At 50.0% G+C, this 24207-nt stretch overlaps 2 protein-coding genes across 2 annotated transcripts in view; one reads left to right on the top strand and one right to left on the bottom strand.

Moving 5' to 3' along the window:
- Positions 1-431: 431 nt before the first annotated feature.
- mettl9 (methyltransferase 9, His-X-His N1-histidine) overlaps positions 432-24207 on the bottom strand; it is a 36519-nt gene continuing 12743 nt past the window's right edge. The window contains exon 5 of the mRNA XM_072269160.1: positions 432-3206. Within this exon, the coding sequence (XP_072125261.1) occupies positions 3001-3206 (206 nt within the window). The 3' untranslated portion in view covers positions 432-3000. The remainder of the gene's footprint in view (positions 3207-24207) is intronic.
- On the top strand, positions 7462-23347 carry LOC140203209 (immunoglobulin superfamily member 6-like). The gene is made up of 6 exons (XM_072269161.1): positions 7462-7629; positions 12361-12714; positions 15289-15374; positions 19492-19533; positions 20434-20523; positions 22263-23347. Exons 1-6 carry the CDS (start codon positions 7560-7562, stop codon positions 22320-22322), a joined length of 702 nt encoding a protein of 233 aa, XP_072125262.1. The 5' UTR covers positions 7462-7559; the 3' UTR covers positions 22323-23347.

The raw sequence follows: 24207 nt of genomic DNA on the forward strand, positions 1-24207 counted from the left end.
CTCCAGCACACCCTTGGACTGTGCTTGTCGTCGACGCAAAAGGCACATTTCACTGTATGTTCCGTTGTACATGTGACAAGTAAAGCAAATCTGTAATCTCTTTAAAATTACAAAATGCACCTTTCATTCTTTTGGGTGTAGACTAGCCAGCTGGAGCACGAGCTGGTGTTTTCCTAGTCTGCATAAAACACCAGCTGTTAGAAGTTAGCCAGTCAAGCAGCATCTGTCGAAGGCAAAGCAGCTAACAACATGGTTCACATTGCCCAGTACATCACGGCACGTCCCTCCCCATCGGTAGTACCTGCAGGAGACACTGCCTACAGAAGGCAATGTCCACCATCAAGGCCTGCCACCTTCTCACAGTTGTCACTGGTCAGGAGGTTCAGAAGCCTCAAGTCCCACATTACCACATTCAGGAACTGCTACTTCCCTTCAAACATTCCAACCTTGAACTAACAGAACCCTAACTACTACAGTTTAGCAATCCCATGATCATTGTCTACTCAAGTAGACTTGAGTTTTATTTTGTTCTTTCTTGGAAAAAAATATGCATAATTGATGTTTTTCTTGTGAGCACTGCTTGTCTGATGCTCTGTGCCTGTGATGCTGTTACAAGCAAGTTTCTCATTGTATCTATGCGCACAGGACAATAAACTTGACTTTGAATTTGAACATTGTCTGGTTTCTTCTTCCACAGATGCTGCATGCCTGGTTGAGTTCTTCCAGCATTTGGCTCTTTGGGTCGAGGATTTAGGCAGCTGAAGCTGTCCAGAGTTTGGAGATTAAATCTGGGGAGTAACAAATGGGCCAGAACCTCAAGAAGGGGAGAAGATCTGGGAAGTTCTAAGTATGGAGACAAGAACACAGGCAGGAAATCTGAAATAAGGTCATATTTTTAAATTGACAAAGAGATTAACACAGATCAATGTCAACTTCAAATACAAGTAACGTTTAACTGTAAGCCCTGTAATCATTTAACCCTTTCTTATCTTAAAACGAGTGCCTCCAAACTTAACACATTTCATGTCAGGAATGTGAGATACTAAACATTTAATGTATCAGTATTGATGATACAGTACTTGTGAAGGTTCTGCATGTCATCTAAAACCTTGGCAAATTTCCCTGGATGTAGAGTGAAGAGTATCCTGACTGGTTGCATCACAGCCTGGTATGAAACACTGATCTCCAAGCATGGAGAAGCCTACGAAAGTGGAGGATACAGCCCAGGCCATCACAGGAAAATCCCTCCCCACCATTAGGCTCCTGAACCAGTGTGGACAGCTACGCTCACCTGAGCTGGTTCCACAACCCTATGCACTCACTTCCAGGGACCCTACAACTCACGCACTAAGTATTATTTATTTACTTTATTAATTATTTTTATGATCTTTCTTCTTTTGCACATTGGTTATCAGTCTTTCTTTATGTATGGTGTTTCATAAATTCTATTGTATTCTTTATTTTCCTGTAAACGCCCACGTGTCACTCAGCGATTCAGGAACAGCTTCTTCCCCCTCTGCCATCTGATTTCTGAACGGACTTTGAACCCGTGAACACTTCCCTTTTTCCCACTCTCTTTTTGCACTATCTGCTTAATTTAACTTGTAATATATTTTAGCTTTTCTCACCCCTTATGGGTGGTGTGTGTGTATTTTTCCCTTCTACCAGAGGCCTGGAAGCTTGAGGGTTTGCTGCAGTGTCCTTGCTGTTCCTAGTAGTGTGCTCTTCGGACCGAGATCTCACACGTTGCTCCCAGGATTTGTTGGAGCCTCCCGCCCAGTCCCGGTGTTGCAGCTCCAAGTGCTCCTATCACCAATATTGAGACACACACTTACTGTAAATTACAGGTCTTGTTATTATGTTTTGCATTGTACTGCTGCTGCAAAACAACAAATTTCACCGCATATCCCGGTGATTCTGAAAATGAATTTCAAGGAGACATAGACCCACTTTGATAATACCTGTCCGAGAATCATCACCTTGTTCTGGTGGGGGGTTGCCGAGGTCCCAACAGTGATGTTGTTGGGAGTTTGGCAATTAGCTCCGGGTGGGATCACCCATAACGGTGAGGTCAAGAGAGAGAGGGTCCAGACAAAGAGCGATCCAACCAAGACTTCAGCTGCAGAGCTGCTGGGAGATGACGACATGGAGGAAGGCAGCAGCAGTGACTGGTCCCCAGTCGTCTTGCATTCCGTGTCACTGGACCCTGACCGTGATCCGTCCAGGACCGTGTGGCGGCTGCCCGTGTATCAGCCTCCCCACGTTAAACAAAGTCACTCACAGGCGTTCCCCATTGAGGAAACCCACCCTGACATCCCGGATCATATAGGTCCCACAGCCACCTGAGGACAATGCCTCAGGAGAACATCATACTCGACAAGCGATCTCACTCAGACCGTGGTAATAAGCTTAGCCTGACTTTGGCTTCACGTCTTGTGGTTAAATTCGATGTTGAGTTGCACAGTTTGCATTGACACGGTTTCAAGAATGACATTCAGAAGGTCAACACAAAACACGTTTTTATAGTTGAACCAGTTTGTAAAAACTCTCCAAAACAGCACAATGTGGGCGAGTCTGTAAAATACCCACTGATAGTGTCAGATTAAGGCAGAGGCTTGTGACTGTACTGAGACACGGGGTTCGAGCCCCCCCGCCAGACCCCTCGGCTCCTCCTTGTCAGCTGATTGTCAGTCCCCACTGTGGCTCCGCTCGCGACTTCCGTGGGGCAGGGTGACATCCCCTCCGCTGCACGCATGCCAGCAACGAGAGGGCGTGGGCGTCATCGTGTGCCCGATGCGCATGCTTTTGAGAGGGCCTGGTGACACACCCTCTATGGTGGGGGACGGGTGGGAGTGTAAAGGGGGCAAAATGGGGGTGGGGAGCCGGGACAGGTGAGGTGGAGGAGGATAGAAAAGGGGTGAGGAGGACGTGAGGGAGGTGGTGGAGACAGGAAGAGCAGAGGAGGAGGGAGGGAGGGAGGGGAAGGCGGAGGAGAGCACCCTACACGGGGGTCAGCACGAAGACCGCGTCATCCAGCACATAGTGCTCGTTGTACAGATCGCCCTCACACAGGTAGGGCAGGCGGGTGAAGGACTCAATGGCAAAGCCCACACGGTCCAGAACGTCACGGCTGAAGCTGGACACCTGCTGCTCCCACGTGTCCCCCGACACCTCCAGTTGCTCTGAGGGTCTCTCCCACTTCCCACCTGTGGGAGGGGAGACGGAGGGGGAGAGAGAAGGGGGAGAGAGGGGAGAGAGGGGGGGAGGGGAGAGAGGGGGAGGAGGGAGGAGAGGGGGGAGGGAGAGGAGGGAGGAGAGGGGGGAGGGAGAGGGGGGAGGAGAGGGGGGAGGGGAGAGAGAGGGAGGGGGAGGGGAGAGGGGAGGGGGAGGAGAGAGGGAGGGGAGAGAGAAGGGAGGGGGAGGAAAAGAGAGAGAGGAGGGGAGGGGGAGGAGGGGGAGGGGAGGAGAGAGAGGGGGAGGGAGGGGAGAGAGAGGAGAGAGAGGGGGGGAAGGGAGGGGAAGGGAGAGAGGGGAGGGGAGGGGAAGGGAGAGAGGGAGGAGAGGGGTAAGGGAGTGAGGGGAGAGGGGGAGAAAGGGGATGGGGATGGGAGAGAGTGGGTGGGGGAGTGTGAGAGGGAGTGGGAGAGAGAAAATGCCATCAGCAAACACACTGTCACCTCCCCTTACCCCACCAGCCTCTCCTTGCTGCTACTGTCAGGCCAGAGACTGGAATCGCACAAGTTCAGGGACAGCTACTTCCCTTCAACATTCGGTTCCTGAACCTACCTGCACGACCCTACCCACTCCCTCAGCAAAGGAACTTTCCGGACTAGCACTTGTCTCTGACGGCAGTTTCCTTTGCACTGAAATCTGGTTTTACTCGGGATATTTTTTTTCTTCTTCACAGACTGAGCTGTAAAATTTGTGTGTGTTTGATTTACATTCAGAAACGGCACTCCTGTCTGGAACCGGTTAGCACGACTCTATTACAGCTGCAGTCGTACCAGAGGTCGGAGTCCAATTCTGGCACTGCCGATACATTCCTTCCGGTGAACACGTGGGTTTCCTCCGGGTGCTCCGGGTTCCGCCCACAGTCCAAAGACAAACCGGTCGACGGGTCATTCTACATTGTCCCGTAATTAGGCTGGGGTTAAGCTGGGGTTGTTGGGCCCATCCAACCCGGTATCTCTAAAGGAATAAATAAACCCGTCACCGTGACAAGAGACCGCAGAGGGTTGTGGACACACCTCAGCACATCACAGGGACCAGCCTCCCCTCCATGGGATCTATCTATGCTTCCCACAGCCAGCAGAATCAAAGACACCCTCTCCCCCACCGGGCAGAAGATACAGAAGCCTGAAAGCACGTACCACCAGGCTCCAGCACGGCTTCGTCCCCGCCGTCCTGAGACAGTGGTTGCCTAGTACGATAAAACCGACCCTTGACCTCACAACCTAAATCATTATGATTTAGGCCATTCCATCACGGCTGGTTTACTATCCCTCAACCCCATTCTCCCGCCTTCTCCCCGTAACCTTTTACACTCTGGCTAATCATGAATCTATCAACCTCCGCTTTAAATATACCCGATGACTCAGCCTCCACAGCCGTCAGTGTGGTAATGATTTACACACATTCACCACTCTCCGGCTAAAGAAATTCCCCATCATTTCTGTTCTAAATAGACATCCATCTATTCTGAGGCTGTGCCCTCTGGTCATAGACTCCTCCACCATAGGAAACATCCTCTCCACATTCACTCTATCTAGGGCCTCCAACATTCAATAATAGATTTCAGTGAGATCCCCCTCTTTCTTAGCTCTAGCGAGCACTGGCCCAGAGTCATTATCTGCCTCAATGCACGGTGTAATGGAACGATCTGCATAAAGAGCTGGCAATTCAAACTCTTCACTGTATCGCGTTACACGGCACAGTAGCGTAACGCTTTTCAGCGCCAGCAGTCAGAAGATCGGGGTTCAATTCCCGCCACTGTCTGTAAGGAGTTTCTACATTTTCTCCCCGTGACCGCGCCGGTTTCCTCCCCAATTCCACTGTCCCCGTGACCGCGCCGGTTTCCTCCCCCATTCCACTGTCCCCGTGACTGCGCTGGTTTCTTCCCCCATTCCAAAGACGTACGGGTTAGAGTGAGTGAGTTGTTGACGCAGGGAGTCCAGAGACACTTGTGGGCTGACCCCCCTGCACATTGTTGACACGAAGCAACACATTTCACCGCACGTTTTGATGTGCACATGACAAATAAAGCCGATATTTATCTCTACACCATGTACAGTGTACACACTCCAAAGCCAACGTGACTCACCCACTCTGCTCACTGTACACTCAAGCAGTGAGACGAACTCCTCGTCAATACACACACACACAAATTCACGAGGAAGTTGCTGGGACTCGAGGACCTGAGTCGCAGGGAAAGGTCAAATAGGTTCAAACTTTATTCCCTACATCGGCAGCAAGGTGTGCAAAGGCCGAGGCTCAGGCAGCAAGGCAGGGGCAATGGATGAGGTGGAGGGAGTGGAGAAAGGAAAGATCTCCTGGAAAGAGCTCTGGGAGATGGGGACATTCAGAGCAAGCTTCACCATCAAGGCTGCCTACGATGTCTTGCCGTCTCTCAGTGGGAAGGAGACGACCCCACATGCTCCCTCTGCCCGACTTCAGCAACACTAAAGCACATTCTGGTGGGCTGCAAGACCAGCCTTACTCAAGGCCGATACACAACCAGGTACTACGGTGTCTCGCAGCAGTGCTGGAAAATCGGCGGATGAGCGTCAACGCACTCCCTCCCCCTTCATCCCGCTGGCCGTTAACAGCATTTGTCCGGAAAGGTGAGGGTCAAGCCAGACTCGATACATCGAGACCAGACACCGGGCAGCTAGGCAGGGCTCGTGATTGGAAGATGGTGGCAGACTTAGGCCAGAGGCCCTGCTTCCCAACTGAAATCATGGAAACCAACTCAGACCAGACCTTGTGCTATGGCTGGCCTCACTCTGTCTCATTTACATCATCGAGCTGGGAGGATGCGGTGGAGGAGGCCTACGAGCGTGAGAAGCTGAGGTATGCTGAGGTATGTGCAACAACGTGGCTGGAAAGCAAGGGTCTGACTGGTCGAAGTAGGCCGCAGAGGATTTATAGCCACATCAACGTCAAGGCTACTCCGGGAGTTGGGAGTGCAAGGGAAGCAGACATCCCACCTCTCCCGGAACTTCCGGGAGTCTCCCGCATATTAATAGTGGCTCCCTGATGCCCGCAAATTATATACAATATCACGGAAATCAATTTTTTTGACAGCGAGCAAGAGAAAAGCAAGAGCGCGCGCGCCATGGCAGAGTGTTCCAAAGAAAATATAAAACGTACATCACCCCAGACTACACTAAAGTGTACCCCTGCCTAATAGGGGTCAAAATAATGACAGTGTTGCTCACTGCACTGTTTGCAACAACGACTTTTCTATTGCCCATGGTGGGTTAAAATGTAAAAGACATGTTGAGGTGAGTTTAACAGGTGTCATTCATTCATTAGCATAGCTAACGTTATTTAAACCAGCTGGCTAGCTGCTAAGGAGCTACTCTATTGCAGACATCCCACCTCTCCAGGAAGTCTCCCACAAATTGATGGTGCTACCTCCCTGAAATGAGTTTTTGCAGGGTGGGGTGTCTGGGGCAGACACACCGACAAGCAGTCAAAGACCTCTCCAGAGTGGCTGAAAAGGGTAGTCAGTAGCTCTGGATGAAGAGAAAGGATTCCATCTGGGCCCCCAGGTGAGTGAAAGGCAACTAGGGGGTGAGCCTGGGCCACTGGTATTCACTGCTGAACCCTCCGGGGATGTTGTGGGCCTAGCAGCGAAACACTGAGGAAAGAGGACACCCACTCGATAACCCAGAAGATGCCACGCTCACTTGGCCACCCCACAGAGTCTAGACAGCATATCTCAGGAGTGAAAATAAGGGATGTTAACATCTAGTCCTACAAAACATACCTGGAGTGTAGGAGAATGGGGGGAGATTTGATAGAGGGATACAAAATTATGAGGGGTATAGATATGATAAATGCAAGCAGGCTTTTTCCGCTGAGGTCAGGTGAGACTAGAACTAGAGGTCATGGATTAAGGGTGAAAGGTGAAATATTTAAGGGGAATTCCTTCGCTCAGAGGGTGGAACGAGCTGCCAGTGGAAGTGGGTTCGATTGCAACTTCTAGGAGAAGTTTGGACAAGTACATGGATGGGAGGGGTACGATCCGGATATAGGCCGATGGGACAGGGCAGAATGAGGCTGACATGGACCAGATGGGCTGAAGGGCCTGTCTCTGTGCTGTGGTCTCTATGACTCAGTACAGGACTGGGTTGTGTGCTGCTACAGTTCCATCTATTGACTGGCATTGAAAGAGGAACCACACACTGACTCAAGACGCTGCGGGTGAGTGACACGGCACTCATGTGCACCAAATATCCGCAGTTTGACAACCTCGGCTCCCCGCAGCAGTTCTCAGAGAGAAAGAAGTCATTTCACAACCAGGAACTATTGTGCAGAGCTACAGTGTTGGAACCATGGTACCCAGAGAGCGGGTCACACGGCTGCTCGTCTTGTTACTGCAGGCTATGCAACTCCACAAGGCAGGTGAGGACACCCCTCGTTCGCTCCACACCACCCCCCACCCCCCACTCCCTCGGGGTAGGTGAACAGTCTGTCCCTCCTGGATGCCAGCCCAGGCTGGAGTTGCACATGATGTCAGCTTGGAGATGACAGAGTCAAAGGCAGCAGAGGCCAGTGCGCGAGTCCTACAACAGGATGCTGGTGGTTCCCCACTCAGGACAGGTGATCTGCGTAGTGACTAACCCCAGAATCAATGTGGCTTCACGTTGTGTCTTATCTCTGATTCCGGTGTCTGTGTGTGTGTGTGAGAGATGGGACGGTGTGGAGGGAGCTTCACTGTGTGTCTGACCCCGGGAGTGTGTGATGGGACAGTGTAGAGGGAGCTTCACTCTGTCTGACCCCCGGAGTGTGTGATGGGACGGTGTGGAGGGAGCTTCACTGTGTGTCTGACCCCGGGAGTGTGTGATGGGACAGTGTAGAGGGAGCTTCACTCTGTCTGACCCCGGGAGTGTGTGATGGGACAGTGTAGAGGGAGCTTCACTCTGTCTGACCCTGGGAGTGTGTGATGGGACAGTGTAGAGGGAGCTTCACTCTGTCTGACCCCGGGAGTGTGTGATGGGACAGTGTAGAGGGAGCTTCACTCTGTCTGACCCCGGGAGTGTGTGATGGGACAGTGTAGAGGGAGCTTCACTCTGTCTGACCCCGGGAGTGTGTGATGGGACAGTGTAGAGGGAGCTTCACTCTGTCTGACCCCGGGAGTGTGTGATGGGACAGTGTAGAGGGAGCTTCACTCTGTCTGACCCCGGGAGTGTGTGATGGGACAGTGTAGAGGGAGCTTCACTGTGTGTCTGACCCTGGAGATATGTGTGATGGGACAGTGTGGAGGGAGCTTCATTCTGTCTGACGCTGGGTCACTGGTGCTGTAAAGGCATTAAGCTAACCTCTACACTACTGTGCTGTCCAGCTGTATAGTCCAGATAACTGACTCTGGTTACCCCTCTTCCTCACTTTCTCCTTCAGCCCTTTGCCTTTTGCACCTATCGCCTCCCAGCCTCTTACTTCACCCCACACTCACCCACCCTCCCCCTCACCTATCACCTACCAGCTTGTACGTACTTCCTCCCCTCCCCCACCTTGTTACTCCTGGTTCCTTCCCCCTTCCTTTCCACTCCTGATGAAGGGCTTCGGGCCAAGACGTTTGTACATCCTTCCTGAGCGGGAATGAGTTGGCTCCGCGTTCCTCCCAAGGTCCAAGGGTGTACCGATTAGTACGGTAGTTGGTTATTATCGGTGTGCAAGGGTTCATTCACTAGAGACATAGTGCAAAGATTAAAATGCACTCTGGAGCCTGCAGCTTTTTTCTTACTGTGCTGAAATCAGCACGGTGTCAATAAAAAGAAAGGAGGTGTAGGTGGAATGGCCATTGCTGGAGTGGGGCATTGTTAGAGTGGTCCGGCTTTTCCTCAACAGGCTTGGACAAGGGCAGGCAGAGGATCCAAGTAAGAAAATAAGTAAGTTTTATTTTTCTGATAGTACAGAGCTAGGGTCCGGTGGTAGTGGTATGCTCTTTGCCTGAAATAGGGAAAACTGAGAGACCACCAATCTCCCTAATAATTATATTCGCACAAAGGAAGGATGAGGCAACCGTGGCTGACAAGGGAAGTCAAAGACAGCATAAAAGCAAAAGAGGGGGCACATTAGTGGGAAGGTAGAGGACTGGGAGGCTTTTAAAAAGTAACAGAAGGCAGTTTACATCAATCTTCACTGCAGAAGACACTTGCAAAATGCCAGAAATGCGAGAGTGTCGTTGCTATTACTCTGGAGAAGGTGCCTGGGAAGTTGAAAGGTCTGAAGTAAGATAAGTCACCTGGACCAGATGGCATACACCCTGGGTTCTGAAGGAGGTAGCTGAAGAGATTGTGAAGGCAGTAGTAATGATCTTTCAAGAATCACTACGTTCTGGCATGGGTCTTGACGACTGGAAAAGGAAGACAGACGAAAGGAAATTACAGGCCAGTTAGCCTGATGTCAGTAGTTGGAAAGATGTTGGAGTCTATTACTAAGGATGAGGTTTCCGGGTACTTGGAGGCACATGGTAAAATAGGCCAGTCAACATGGTTTCCTCAAGGGTGAATTTTGCCTGACATATCTGTTAGTATTCTTTGAGGAAATAACAGGCAAGATAGACAAAGCAGAGTTAGTTGATTTGGATTTTCAGAAGGCCTTTCACAGGGTGCCACACATGAGGCTGCTTAATGAGATAAGAACCCATGGTATTACAAGAAAAACAGATAGAAGATTGGCTGATCGGCAAACAGCAGGAATAAAGGGGGTCTTTTCTGGCTGGCTGCTGGTGACAGGGGTCGGTATTGGGACAGCATCTTTTCATGTTGTATGTCCAATGATTTGGGTGAAGGAATTGATGGCTTTGTAGCCAAGTTTGTAGACAATACGAAGATGGGTGGAGGGGCAGGTAGTGTTGAGGAAACACCGCGTCTGCAGAAGGACTCAAGACAGATTGGGAGAATGGGCAAAAAAGTGGCAGATGGAAAACAGTGCAGGGAAGTGTATGGTCATCCACTTAGTAGAAGGAGTAAAGGTGTGGATTACTTTCTCAAAAGGGAGAAAATTCTAAATTAGAGGTGCAGAGGGACTTGGGAGTCCTCGTGCTGAATTCCCCATAGGTTGACTTGCAGGTTGAGTCAGTAGTGAGGAAGGCAAATGCAATGCTAGCATTCATTTCAAGAGGACAAGTAGACAAGAACAAGGATGTAATGCTGAGGCTTCATAAGGCATTGGTCGAACAGCACTTTGGCCCCTTACTCAAGAAAAGATATGCTGGTATTGAAGGGGGTCCAGAGGAGAGGGGGAAATTTCATTGATTATTAAATGGTCTGGATGGAGTGGGAGAGTCTCATAACAGAGGGAAGTCCCTTTAGAATGGAGATGAGGGAAAATTTCTTTAGCCAGAGGGTGGAGAGTCGGTGCAGCCCAAGTCATTGGGTATAGTTACGGAGGAGGCTGAGAGGTTTTTGTTTGGTCGGGACGTTAAGCGTGGCGGGTGTGGGCCGGAAGGCGGGGTTGAGAGGGATAATGAGTTGGCCAAGATGGAATAGACTTCATTCTGCTCCTGTGTCATACAGTCTTATAGAGCTGTCCTGTGATTAGGCTAGGGTAAAAATAGGTGGTTTGCTGGGCAGTGCAGCTCCTTGGCTAATAGGGCTTGTTCTGCACCGTATTTTGATATAAATATATCTGCAGAATCTTTTATGATTAAGTAAAATCCTTAGTTCTGCAGATACATTGTTCTTCCTCAATTGCCCAAACCGGTATTGGTCACTGCCGGTAACCATGCAGAGAATTTCAGAAATCTCCTCCTCACATAAAGCTGCTGGCTTCCTGAAAATAGAAAGCATTAGGCAAACAAAATTGCCCTGAGAGCCACGTGATAGGGTCTGGTCACAAACGACAACATCTTCTGTCACAGAAGTTTACCCAGAGTGCTGCCTTGCCATCGCCAATGATCCCTCCCATTCTATGCAACAACACAACACAGAGCAGAACAGGACAGGGCCAGACAGGCCCACAATGTTGCGCTGACCCACAAATTAGTCATCAAATGGGCAACCTAAATAATCCCTACTGCCTACACAATGTCCATACCCTTCCATTTTCCTCATGTGCCCTTCTAAACGTCTCCTAAAAGTCCCTAATGTTTCTGCCTCTACCACCACCCCACGGAGCATGGTCCAGAAACCCACCACTCTGAGTAAAAGAAACTTGCCCCGCACATCTGCCTTGAAATTATCCTCTCACCTTAAATGCATATCCTGTGATATCAGGCATTTCGACCCTGGGGGAAAAGATACTGTCTGTCTACTCTATATCCAAGCCCCTCATGATCTTATAAATCTCTATCGGGGCCCCCTCAGCCTCCGCTGTGCCAGAGAAAACAACACAACTCTGTCCAACCTCTCATTATAGCGCATGCCCTCTATTCCGGCAACGTCCTGGTAAATGCCATCTGCATCCTACAGGAAGTACGGTAGGAGGAGAAGGGCTGTGAGGATGGAAACAGCTTCCTCCCCCAGGCCGTGAGACTACTAAACTCAGTAGCATTAAACTGTTTACATTTAAACTTGTGTTGCAAATGCACCTAACTATTTGTTAATTTATTTGTGGTACTATTACTTTGCTGACTCTCCCAGTGTCCTCTCCACGTCCGGTCTAGGCTGTGTCGTGTGAGTTATACATGCATCACAGGAACCCGTCATTTCGTTTGGTGGTATAATGGTTGAATACCAATAAACTGAACTTGCACTTGCTCAGACTGTGAGTCACCGGCTGTTCAGAAGAAGAAGAAGAAGAAAGCCATTAACTCCGAGCGCAGTCATCGGGACGCTGTCACGACGGCGTGTTTTTTTTAGCAGACTTTCTTGTTTTTACGAGGCCGAGCTGCTAGCTCGATGCTCAACCCAGCACGGAGGGAAAGCGTGCAAGGGAGCCGGCTGGATTCGAACTCGGGAGCCTTCGCTCTGAAGTCCGGCGCTGATGCCACTGTGCCACCAGCCGGCTTACCGGCTGTTCAGGAAGCCTTCTTATTCCTCATTCCCTCAATGGGGGGGGGGAGGGGGACTAATGAAGATCAATACCCTTAATCTCTTTCAGCCTCCTTAGCATGGACATGGAGGTCTTGTCAGTGATGTGTTTAATATTAGCAAGGAAGTACTGAGGAACAATATTTCTTCCCAACAGGTGTGGCCGCACGGGTATGCACTGTAACAGTCAGCCAGGCTCCTCTTATTCTTCATCAGCTGACCAGCAACCTGACCATCTCCTGTAATTTCACCACCTGTCACTGCAGTGGATCCCCTGTTGTCACCTGGTTCAGTATCCACGGCAGCAAGACGAGGAGCCAGTGCTTGGATGACTGCAAGGTTAAGCAGGCCACTGACAAGCCTCAGCCAGACAGAGCAACCCAGAGCTGGGTGGCAAGCCTGAATATCCCGAGGGTCAGCTGGGAGGACAGCGTCACTTACTACTGTTGTGTGGCGTACCCTGTCCCCTCTGGGCAGGCCAGGAAAATGGGAAACGGGACGAGGATTGGAGGTGAGACGCAGACACCGCATGCACACGGGCATTTGAACACAATAGCGGCACAACGGTTTACAGTACCGGGGACCCGGGTTCAATTCCCATCGCTGCCTGTAAGGAGTTTGTACATTTTCCCTGTGACCTTGTGGGTTTCCTCCAGGTGCTCTGGTTTCCTCCCACAGTCCAAAGATGTGCTGGTTAGTAAGTTGTGGGCATGCAATGTTGTACGACACCAGGAGATGGCGACATTTGCAGACTGTCCTCAGTACATCCTTGGTCTGTGGTAATTGATGCAAGTGCATTCCACTGTGTATTTTGAAGTGCATGTGACAAATAAAGCTAATCTTAAACATAAGAAAGCGGAGGAACTCAGCAGGTCAGGCAACAAATAAACTGTCGACGTTTTGGCCGGGACCCTTCATCAGTACTGATCTCATCTTTTTGACCTTTAGAGAGGTCCAGGGTTTGGGAGTGGGAGGAGAGAGGGCAAGACCCCGGCTGCAGCTGAGAGGTGGGACGGGGGTCCCAGGGGAGAAACCAGTGATCCTAGACCTATGAGATGGATTGAGATTGGACTGACAATTCCTGCAAGTAGGCACCTGAGGCTCGGACTTTCATGAAGTAATTCAGATTCAAAGTTCAAAGTAAATTTTATTATCAAACTACAAACATGTCACCACATTCAACCCTGAAATTAGTTTTCCTACGGGCATGCTCAGCAAATCTATAAAAACAGGATCAATGAAAGGTCAACCAGAGTGCTGAAGACTACAAACTGTGTAAATGCAAAAAAAAGGCAATAAATAACAAGGACATGAGACATTGAGATAAAGAATCCTTAAAGTGAGACTGTTGGTTGTAGGAACACCAGAAATAGAAGGAGTGTAGTTATCCCCTTTTGTTCAAGTGCCTGAAGGTGTGAGTCCTGAGGCACCTGTACCTTCTACCTGAGAAAAGAGCACGGCCTAGGTGGTGGGCATTTCTTTATCACGTGTACATTGAAACATGCAGTGAGCATCGTTTGTGTCAACAACCAACACAACCAAGGATTGTGCTGGGGGCAGCCTGCAAGTGTCACCAACGTGGCATGCCCACAACGTTCAATACAACACAGAACACACCAGGCAGAAAGGCAGGACAACCCACCCGTCAGCGCACACGCATGGCCCCCTCACTCCACGGCAGACCGTCTGCAGACGCATCAGAGGCGCCGGACCCGTGGTGATCTCACAACAGAAAAGAGCAGTACGAGAGGGATTTTATTTGTGTCTGCAGTTGGTGTGGAGAGAGCGGAAGGCACTGTGTTCAGAAGGAGTGAGGTTTGAACAGGAGAGAGGACTTGTGGTTGAATTAAGATCCTAAAGACATACAGTACTGTGCAAAAATCTTAGACACATGCATATATAGCCAGGACGCCAAAGACTTTTGCACAGTACTGTAGTAATTTTATGTATTGCATTGTACTGCTGCCCCAAAAAAATTCATGTCATCTGTGAGTGACAATAAGCCTGATTCTGATAGGGGTCTCTATTGTGGACTGAGAGTGGGAAGGGGGCAGGGAGAGGGGAATCATGGTTGGAAAAAGGGGAAGGGAGAGGGGAGGGAGCGGGAAGCACCAGAGACACATTCTGTAATGATTAATAAACCAATTGTTTGGGATCAAATTACCTTGGCTGGGGTCTCCAGTCTGCACCCACGCTATCCCCTCACCCCTGGCACTCCCCTCTCTGCCAGCTGTCCCACACCCCTCCCACGGTGCTCCACCCTCGCCATTCCCGAAATCCTTTGCTCCCACCAGATTTACAAATTTGCTCTCCACTCCATATTGACAAATACAGTACTGTGTAAAAATCTTCAGATAGATAGATAGATAGACATGCCTAAGGCTTTTGCAGGGTACTGTAGGGGCAGAATTAGGTCATTCAGCCCATCCAGTCTGCTCTACCATTCCACTGTGGCTGATTCAATCTCCCTCTCAACCCCATTCTCCTGCTTATCCCTGTGACCCTTGACACCCTGACTAATCAATCTCCACTTTAAATACACCCAACACCTTGGGCTCACAGCTATCCACGGCACAGATTGAACACACTCTGGCTAAAGAAATTCCTCATCTATCTCTGTTCTAATGGGACGTCCCTCTATTCTGAGGCTGTGCCCTCTGGTCCCAGACCTCCCACCATAAGAAGCATCCTCTGCATGTCCACTCTAGCTAGGCCTTTCAATATTCAGTAGGTTTCAATGAGATCCCCCATCATTCTTCTGAACTCCAGCGAGTACAGACCCAGAGCCATCAAACGCTCCTCATACATTAACCCTTTCACTCCTGCTTCTACTCCTGACCCTCTCCAATATCTCATCATCATCAGAGATGAAAGGCTCCAGAGTGGGCAGAAGGCCGTGGAAGAGTCTGGAAGGTTGGAGATGGGACAAGGGGTAATTGCTGGGGGGTGGGGGGATGCTGTTGAAGATTTTTCCGCATGAAGCATTGACTGTTTATTCCCCTCCATAGATGCTACCAGGCCTACTGAGTTCCTGCGGCATTTAGTGTGCGTGTGTTGCTCAGCAGGGAGTATCTTTTCATTACAGATCAGAAGAGATCGATCCTGTGGCTCAAGTCATTAGTGCTCAGCGTCCTGTCGCTCTACGCCATCTGCATCACCGTCTATCTCGTGGTGAGTAGCTCCCAGCTCGAGGGAGGGAGGGAGGGCAGATCCTGTTTGGGGTTCCAGGATCACTCTGACCCATTTTCAAACTTCAGCCTGTTTCTTGTGCCCCCTTAAATTAATGAACCAGCATCATCATTATGTGTCAAGTTGTATGACATCATCATTATGGGCAGTGTCATATCATGTGGGCAATCATGATCTTTGATCCTGATTGTTCCTGGCAAATTTTTCTATAGAAGTGGTTTGCCATTGCCTTCTGGGCGGTGTCTTTACAAGATAGGTGACCCCAGCCATTATCAATACTCTTCAGAGATCATCTGTCTGGTGTGAGTGGTCACGTGATCTGCACCGGCTGCTCGTACAACCATCCACCATCTGCTCCCATGGTTTCACGTGACCCTGATCGGGGGGCGAAGCAGGTGCCACACCTTGCCCAAGGGTGACCTGCAGGCTAGCAGAGGGAAGGAGCTCCATCCCACCACCCAAAATTAAAGATACTGGAAACATAGTGCATTTTCCTTGGGAACGTGACCATCACATCCATGGTGGAGGTTTTGCACTTTTTGGAGGATAAGTCGGGATGGGACAGGGTAGGTTGTCTGGTTGCATCACAGACTGGTACGAAAACACCAATGCCCTTAAATGGAAAATCCTACAAAAAGTAGTGGTTACAGCCCAGTCCATCATGGGTAAAGCCCTCCCCACCATTGAGCACGTCTACACAGAGTGGAGTGTTATTGCAGGAAAGTAGATTGTCTACTCTGACACTTCATCATGGCCCATCCACTTCCTTCAACCCCATTCTCCTTCCCATAACCTCTCAAGCTCTGACTCATGAGACCAAGGTCACCCACCTACAGGAACATTGTCAATAAGAGTGAAAGAGTAGAGAAGATTTATAAGGATGTTGCTGGGACTTGAGGACCTGAGTTATAGGGAAAGGTTGAATAGGTCATCATCAGTGACCCGTACCACCTAGGACATGCTCTCTTCTCGCTTCTGTCATCAGGAAGAAGGTACTTTGGGTTCACACCACCGGGTTCAGGAACAGTCATTACCCCTCAACCATCAGGCTATTGAACCAGGGGGGATAAATTCACTCAACTTCACTTGCCCATCCTTGAAATGTTCTCACAACTCATTGCCTGAACAGTTTAGACATGGCAAAGTTATTTCCCATGGTAGGGGAGTCTAGGACAAGAGGGCACGACTTCAGAACTGAAGGACGTCCATTTAGGACAGAGATGCGGAGAAATTAATTTAGTCAGAGGGTGGTAAATCTGTGGAATTTGTTGCCACGAGCAGCTGTGGAGGCCAAGTCATTGGGTGTATTTAAGGGAGAGATAAATAGGTTCTTCATTAGCCAGGGCATCAAAGGGTATGGGGAGAAGGCAGGAGAGTGGGGATGACTGGAAGAATTGGATCAGCCCATGATTGAATGGCAGAGCAGATTCAATGGGCCGAATGGCCTACTTCTGTCCCTATATCTTATGGCCTTATGGACTCACCTTCAAGGACTTTTCATCTCACGTTCTCCATATTTAAATATACATATATATCTATTTATCTATTTCTTTCTTTGAGTATTTGCACACTTTGTTGTCGTTGACACATTGATTGTATGTCCAATCTGTTGCATGCCACCTTTCAGTAATTCTATTGTGTTTCTTGTATTTACTGTGATTGCCCACAGGAAAATGAATCTCAGGGTTGTACATGGTGACATACATGTACTTTGATAATAAATTTACTTTGAACTTTGAGGGCTTGTATGGTAGGGATATTGAGGACTGCAGTAGAACAGGGGGATCTGGAAATACCGATCCATAATTCCTTGAAAGTGGTGTCACAGGTAGATAGGGTCACTAAAAGAGTTCAGCACAGCCTTCATAAAGCAGAGTACTGACTACAGGAATTGGGATGTTATGTTGAAGGTTGCTGAGGCCTAATTTGGAGTACAGTGCATTGCCGTAGTCATGGGAGCCAAATTAGGTCATTCGACCCATCGCCTACGCCAACATTTCATCATGGCCAATGCATTTCCCTCAACCCCCTTCTCCTTCCCGTAACCTTTCACACCCCGACTCATGTCGCCCACCTACAGGAAAGACGTCAATAGGATTGAAAGAGTGCAGAGAAAACTTACAAGGAAGTTGCTGGGAGGGACTTGAGGACCTGAGTTCTAGGGAGAGGTCGAATAGGTTAGGACTTTATTCCCTGGAGCGTAGGAGAACGAGGGGAGATTTGACAGAAAGATACAAAATTATGAGGGGTAGAGATAAGGTAAACGCAAGCAGGCTTATTCCACTGAGGTTGAGTCAAACGAGAACTAGAGACAATGGGTTAAGGGTGAAAGGTGAAATATTTAAGGAGACCTTGAAGGGGAAATTTTCATTGAGGGTTGTGAGTGCCAAAGTGGAAGGGGTGGGAATTGAGTCGAAGAGCCACGAGGTAATGTTGCAGCTCTACAAGACCCTGGCTGGACCACATGGTGCTCAGTTCTGGTCACTTCATTACAGGAAAGATGTGGAAGCTTTAGAGAGGGTGCAGAGGAGATTTACCAGGATAACGAGAGCATTAGAGAATATATCTTACAAGAATGGGCTGAGCAAACTATGATTTCCTCTTTGGAATGACGGAGGATGAGAGCGGCTTGGTAAAGGTATACAAGATGATAAAAGGCAAAGATCGAATGGACAGCCAAAGACTTTTCTGACAGGGCAGGAATAATTAATACGAGGGGGCAACTTTAGAGGGAGCTGGGATGAAAATAAAGTGAGGGATGTCAGAGGCAGGTTTTTAAAAACACAGACTGCCAAGGGGTGGTGGTCGAGGGAGGCACATTAGGGACATTGAAGAAACTTGGATAGGCACACGGATGATAGAAAAATTGACGGCAATGTAGGAGGGAAGGGTCAGATTGGTCTTGGAGTAGGTTAAAAGGTCAGCACAATATTGTGGGCCGAGGGGCCGGTAGTGGGCTGTGACGTGGTTTTGTATTCCCATTTTTCTCATCCCTGCAAGTCTTTCTGTAGACTCCCTGCTCCCTGAACACAGCCTGCCTCGCTCTTTGTACTGTTTGCAAACTTGGCCAGTCTGGCTTTTCTCACCACTCAATAGAAACCAGTCGTCCCAGAGGTTACTCGGGATAAGCCTCACAGCACATCCCGTACTGTGGCCTCGGTAACAGGCCAGATCTACACTGGATGTGGAGTCACTATGCATCTATATCCATCTCCTTTTGGACTCGGTGTCTCCTACGTTAGAGGGCAATGTTCCGACAGCTACACTTTAACTGGTAGTGACTCACGTACAAGAACATGCAGTCTCTCCCAACTCCACCCACTGTGCTGGGATTACAATGGTACAAGAAAAAGAAAGTTTAGCATGTCATCTCAAGTCTTGACAAACTTCTATAGATGTGCGGTGGAGAGTGTATTGACTGGTTGCATCTCGGCCTGGTATGGAAACAGTAATGTCTGTCAACGGAAAAGCCTACAAACGTAGTGGAGATGGCCCAGCCATCACGGGTAAAGCCCTCCCCACCATTGAGTACACCTACAAGGAACCTTACTGCTGGAAAACAGTACCCATTATCAGGGCCACCCTCCCTTTAGGCCATGCTCTCCTCTCACTGCCACCATCAGGCAGGAGGTACAGGAGTCTCAGGACTCTCACCACCAGGTTCAGGAACAGTTATCACCCCTCAACCATCAGGCTCCTGAACCCGAGGGGATAACCTCACTCGCCCCATCATTGAACTGATTCCATGACTTATGGATTCATTCTCAAGCACTCTAAAATTCTTGCTCTCAATATTTATTATTTATATATTTATTGTTATTACTTTGCTTTTTTTCTTTTGTATTTGCAGTTTAATTTTTGTTGCCCATTTGTTGTTTGCCTGGCTTGTACTGTGCCATCTTTCAGTGACTCTATGGTTTTTCTTTGTGTTTACCTTGTACGCCCACGAGAAGAATGAATCTCAGGGTTGTATATGGTGACATATTATGTACTTTGATAATGAATTTACTTCGAACTTTGAGCATGGGAGCTGAGTTCAAGGACGGGGAAGATGAATTTTACAGCCACCACATCATCCTGTTGTTTTATTTCTCTGCAGCAAATCCTCTGGTCGCTGAGGGTCGATCCCCATGGCAAAGCTGTAAGTGAGACCGCCATACCAGCTCTATACACCGACCCTCCCGCTAACCTCCTCAATCGCCCCTCACTGTGTTAGCTCTGGCTCTCCTCCTCTCCCTCTGCCCCAGTCTGCACCCAGCGACCCTGCCACAGACACCAGGCCCACTGTCCACCAGGCAGTGCGCGAGGGGCGAGGGGGAGACACCGCCAGGCAGTGCGCGAGAGGGAGGGGCCAGGGGCGACACCGCCAGGCAGTGCGCGAGGGGCCAGGGGCCAGGGGCGACACCGCCAGGCAGCCCTGTTAACCCTCCTCCCACCTGTCAGGCAGATGCAGCTTTCCAAGGGAGGCAAAAACGCCAGCCCTGGGCAGACTCTGACCCTGCAGTAAGGGTCAGTTTGACACCCTGTCAGTGGCCACGCTGTTTCTGGGATCTTGCTGTGCCAGAGTCAGGTAGGGGTGGTGGGGGGGGGGTCTCAACAGTGACCACTGACTCAAGGGGTGTAACTCAACCTGAGATGTGCTGTGTTTCTATAGAAACACAACTCCCCTTGTCCCAAAAGCTCCCCCTCTTCTTCCATTGTCTATCTTCTTCCCTCTGCATTGACACTGTCCCTCGCCCTTCCTATCTCCCTCCTCCTCTCAACTTTGTCCCACCAATGATCATTTCTCTCTCCTGCCGGCTCCCCTCTCCCCCCCACCTGTATCTTTCTCTACCCCCCCGTGTCTCCGAACCCTTTCCCTCCCCCACCCTGCTCCTTCTTCCCAACCTTCTCTCCACTCCAACTCCCTGCTCCTGTCCTCCTCAGACTCTCTCCTCATCCCCACCCTTGCTGACCATCTCCCCGTTCTCCAAGCCGCAAGCCCCCGCACCCCGCAAATCCGCCACTGACCGGCTCTCTCTCTCCCCGCCCCCACCCACAGCCGGACAAGGAACAGAAGAGTCGTGTGGTACAAGCCCTCACCCGCGAGCTCAACTGCAAGTTCCGCAAGGGGAGTCAGACCCCCCCCTCTGTAAGTATGCCGCAAGCTCGCACCCCCCTCCCCCCGCCACCGTGACACAGGCTGTCCCAACGCAGCGGCTGCAAACCTCGCTGGCTGCCCAGCTGTTGGATGGTGGGTTTGATACTTCTTCGCAGAGTGGTGAGAGTGTGGAACGAGCTAGCTGGAAGGATTTCAACATTTGAGAGAGATGAGAAGTACATGGATGGTCTGGGTGTGGGTCAATGAGAATAGGCAGGTTTTAATGGATCAGCATGGACTAGATGGCCAAAGGGCTCTTTCCTGCTCTGTAGTGCCCTATGACTTTAGTAGGCACCCATTAGATGGGCTGAATAGCATCTTCCAGTGACGTTCTATGTTCTGACATCTTCAACATCGTCTCTTGTGCCTCTCCACAAGCAGCTTCGATGATCGCAGTCCGGGGTTCTGCCCGGCCTCAACAGCCTCACTACCCACTGCAGCCCTCGTGAGTGGAGGGGTTGTCGGGACGCGGGCCTGGAAAGGGTCTGTGATGCGGAGGGGGAATCTACGCGTGGCGGTGTTCCCGCCAGTCTCAGGCCGGCATCCTTCCCTGATGTGGTGATCTTGGGGTTGGGAGGGGGTAGTTTTGAGCCCCTTTTCTAAGAAAAGAGGTGCTGCCATTGGAGAGGGTCCAGTGAAAGGGTTAATGTATGAGGAGTATCTGACGGCTCTCTGGAGTTTAGAAGAATGGGGGGACGGGCAATCTGACTGAAACCTATCGAATATTGAAAGGCTGAGATAGAGTGGACGTGGGGAGGATGTTTCCTAAAGTGGGAGTCTGGGACCAGAGGGCACAGCCTCAGAATTGAGGGACATCCATTTAGAACAGAGATGAGGAGGAATTTCTTTAGCCAGAGAGTGGTGAATCCGTGGGATTCATTGGCACAGCTGGCAGTGGGTATACAGTATTTAAAGCAAAGGCTGATAGTTTCTTGACTAGTCAGGGTTATGACGAGAATGGGGTCGAGAGTAGGGTTGCCAACTTTCTCACTCCCAAATAAGGGACAAAAGTAGCAGTCAAATACGGGACACTTGGGTTTACCCCGCGAAAGACTACCATGACCATGAAGCCTTGCGTGGGCACCTGTGTGCGGATGCGTGACGTGCACATACGCGTACGTGCCGATTTTTTCCCCCACACAAATCGGTTTTGGCTTAATCTTCCCAACTACACTGTACATACATTATTTCTACTTTATATAGGCTGTGTATTTATCATATCATTCCTGCTTTTACTATATGTTAGAATTATTTTAGGTTTTATGTGTTATTTGGTATGATTTGGTAGGTTATTTTTTTGGGTCTGGGAACGCTCAAAAATTTTTCCCATATAAATTAATGGTAATTGCTTCTTCATTTTACGCCATTTTGGCTTATGAAAGGTTTCATTGGAACGCTCTACCTTAGTGGGGGAAATATGGGACAAGGGCGGTCCCGTATGGGACAAACCAATGTAGCCCAATATATGGGATGTCCCGGCAAATACGGGACAGTTGGCAACTCTAGTCGAGAGAGATAATAAATCAGCCATGCTGGAATGGCAAAGCAGATTCGATGGGCTGAATGGCCTGATTCTGCTCCCAAGTCTTACGGAATGTCACAGGAGCCTGGCGAGGGACCGCGGCACGTTTAGTGGATGGTGCTGTGGCGGAGGGAGGGGATGCCTGGGCAGAGTGGGCTTCTTCGTGTCCTGTTTAATGTTCTGACATCTCTTGTGCCTCCCCCATTAGCAGCCACAGCTGCAGAGCAACAGTGCTGCCACTGATGACTCCATCTATCAGAACATGTGACACCCAGAAGGCAGACCGTCTGGTCGAGAATCGGTTAAAGTTTAACTGGCTCCAGGCCAGGCAAGTTCCTCCTCGTCCCCTCTGCCGAGGAGCCGGGGAAGGTCACGCGTTGCCTCGGACGACCCCTCTGTACGCAGTGGCTGAACCTGGACCAGGACCTGAAGGCCGTTCAGTGACAGCTCCCTCCCCGAGGTAGAGGTTCAAAGCATCCGATCGACCGACACCCTGCATCCGTGGATACCAACCCCACTGTACTCCAGCTGCCACTTCTTTGCCCGTTCTCCGAATCGTTCCCCAGATACGCTGCCCGCACCTCCACCCGTGTTTGCATCGTCCGCAAAATTGGCCACAAAGGCACCTGCATCAGCTCCCACCCAAAGCCTCGTAGACCCAATGACCACCAGAGCCCACCCACACACTCCCTCCCTCTACAAAATGCACCACTCTCTCTCAGTCAGGCTGCTCCAACAAAGCCCCCCCCCCCCCGCCCAATCCCAGGAACACCGCCACTGGCAAGAACACCGGCTCGAGACATTGGGAACACCACCTTCCTGTCACAAACTATCACCACCTGGAACTGCTCCCTCTCCGAGTTCAGGTCCTGGCAGATCCTCCCCATGGGAGCCCCTCCACCCAGGGGGGCCGCAGAGGACCCCCCCCCACCCCCACAATCAGAGGGCAACTGGGCCCAGGCAGAACTCCGGAGTGCAGTAATCCAGGCTTTGGAAATGCATCGTGCCACCTCCTGCCCCACACCACCACGTGGTCCACGGGCCACCTCCCCATCATCCGATAACTGGGACGGATCTTCGCTTGGACACCAATCCACAGGCCAGATGCGATTCCGGCGCCGACAGCACACGGAATACTGACAGGATCGTGCTTACAATACAGCTTGATCAACTGGGCGAGGCCTCACCCGAGTCTCGTCAGCTGCCAAAACGTAACGCTCAGTAAATATCTGTCAGTCTTAGAAAATATAGAAGTTGTTGTACCAAAGCTCATTAAAATATTTAAGATTAAAACTTTTGAACTGACTGAATCAAATCAAGCAGGTTCATGCAAGTTGCTCCCTGGTGTCTTCGTGGCAAAGTTTGCAGATGATGTGAAGATAGAAGATTAGCTGATTGGCAAGAGGCCAACAGTGGGAATAAAGGGGCCTTTTCTGATCGGCTGCTGGAGATAACTGGTGTTTGGCGGGGGGGGGGGGTGTCAGGGGTTCTATAACATAAAACCACTACTTTTTATGTTATATATCCATGATCTAGATGATGGAATTGATGGCTTTGCAAACAAGTTTGCAGATGAAACGAAGATAGGTGGAGGGCCAGGTAGTGTTGAGGAAACAGAGACCTGCAGACGGACTCAGACAGATTAGGAGAATGGACAAATAAGTGGCAGATGGAAAACAGTGTAGTGAAGTGTATGGTCAGGCACCTTAGCAGAAGGAATAAAGACATAGACTATTTTCTAAATGGAGAGCAAAGTCAGAAATCAGAGTTGCAAAGGGACTTGGGAGTCACTGGGCAGGATTCCCTAATGGTTAACTTGCAGGTTGGGCTGGTGGTGAGGAAGGCAAACGCAATGTTAGCATTCATTTCAAGAGGACTGGAATATAAAAGCATGGAATAATGTTGAAACTTTATAAGGCATCGGTCAGACCGCACAGAGTATTGTGAGCAGCTAGGGCCACTTCTAAGAACAGATCTGCTGACTTTGGAGTGGGCCCAGAGGGGGGTTCATGAGAATGACCCCAGGAATGAAAGGGTTAATGTATGAGGAGCATTTGATGGCTCTGGGCCTGTACTCGCTGGAGTTTAGAAGAATGTGGGGGATCTCACTGAAACCTACCAAATATTGAAAGGCCTGGATTGAAAGCCATGGG

This window comes from Mobula birostris, chromosome 9 (assembly GCF_030028105.1).
Source record: "Mobula birostris isolate sMobBir1 chromosome 9, sMobBir1.hap1, whole genome shotgun sequence".
Taxonomy (NCBI): domain Eukaryota; kingdom Metazoa; phylum Chordata; class Chondrichthyes; order Myliobatiformes; family Myliobatidae; genus Mobula; species Mobula birostris.

Coding starts and splice junctions, on each gene's coding strand:
- LOC140203209 (XM_072269161.1), top strand. CDS start 7,560: ATGGTACCCAGAGAGCGGGTCACACGGCTGCTCGTCTTGTTACTGCAG. Junction 15,375..19,491: donor GCATCACCGTCTATCTCGTG/GTGAGTAGCTCC, acceptor ATTTCTCTGCAG/CAAATCCTCTGGTCGCTGAG. Junction 19,534..20,433: donor TCGATCCCCATGGCAAAGCT/GTAAGTGAGACC, acceptor CCCCACCCACAG/CCGGACAAGGAACAGAAGAG.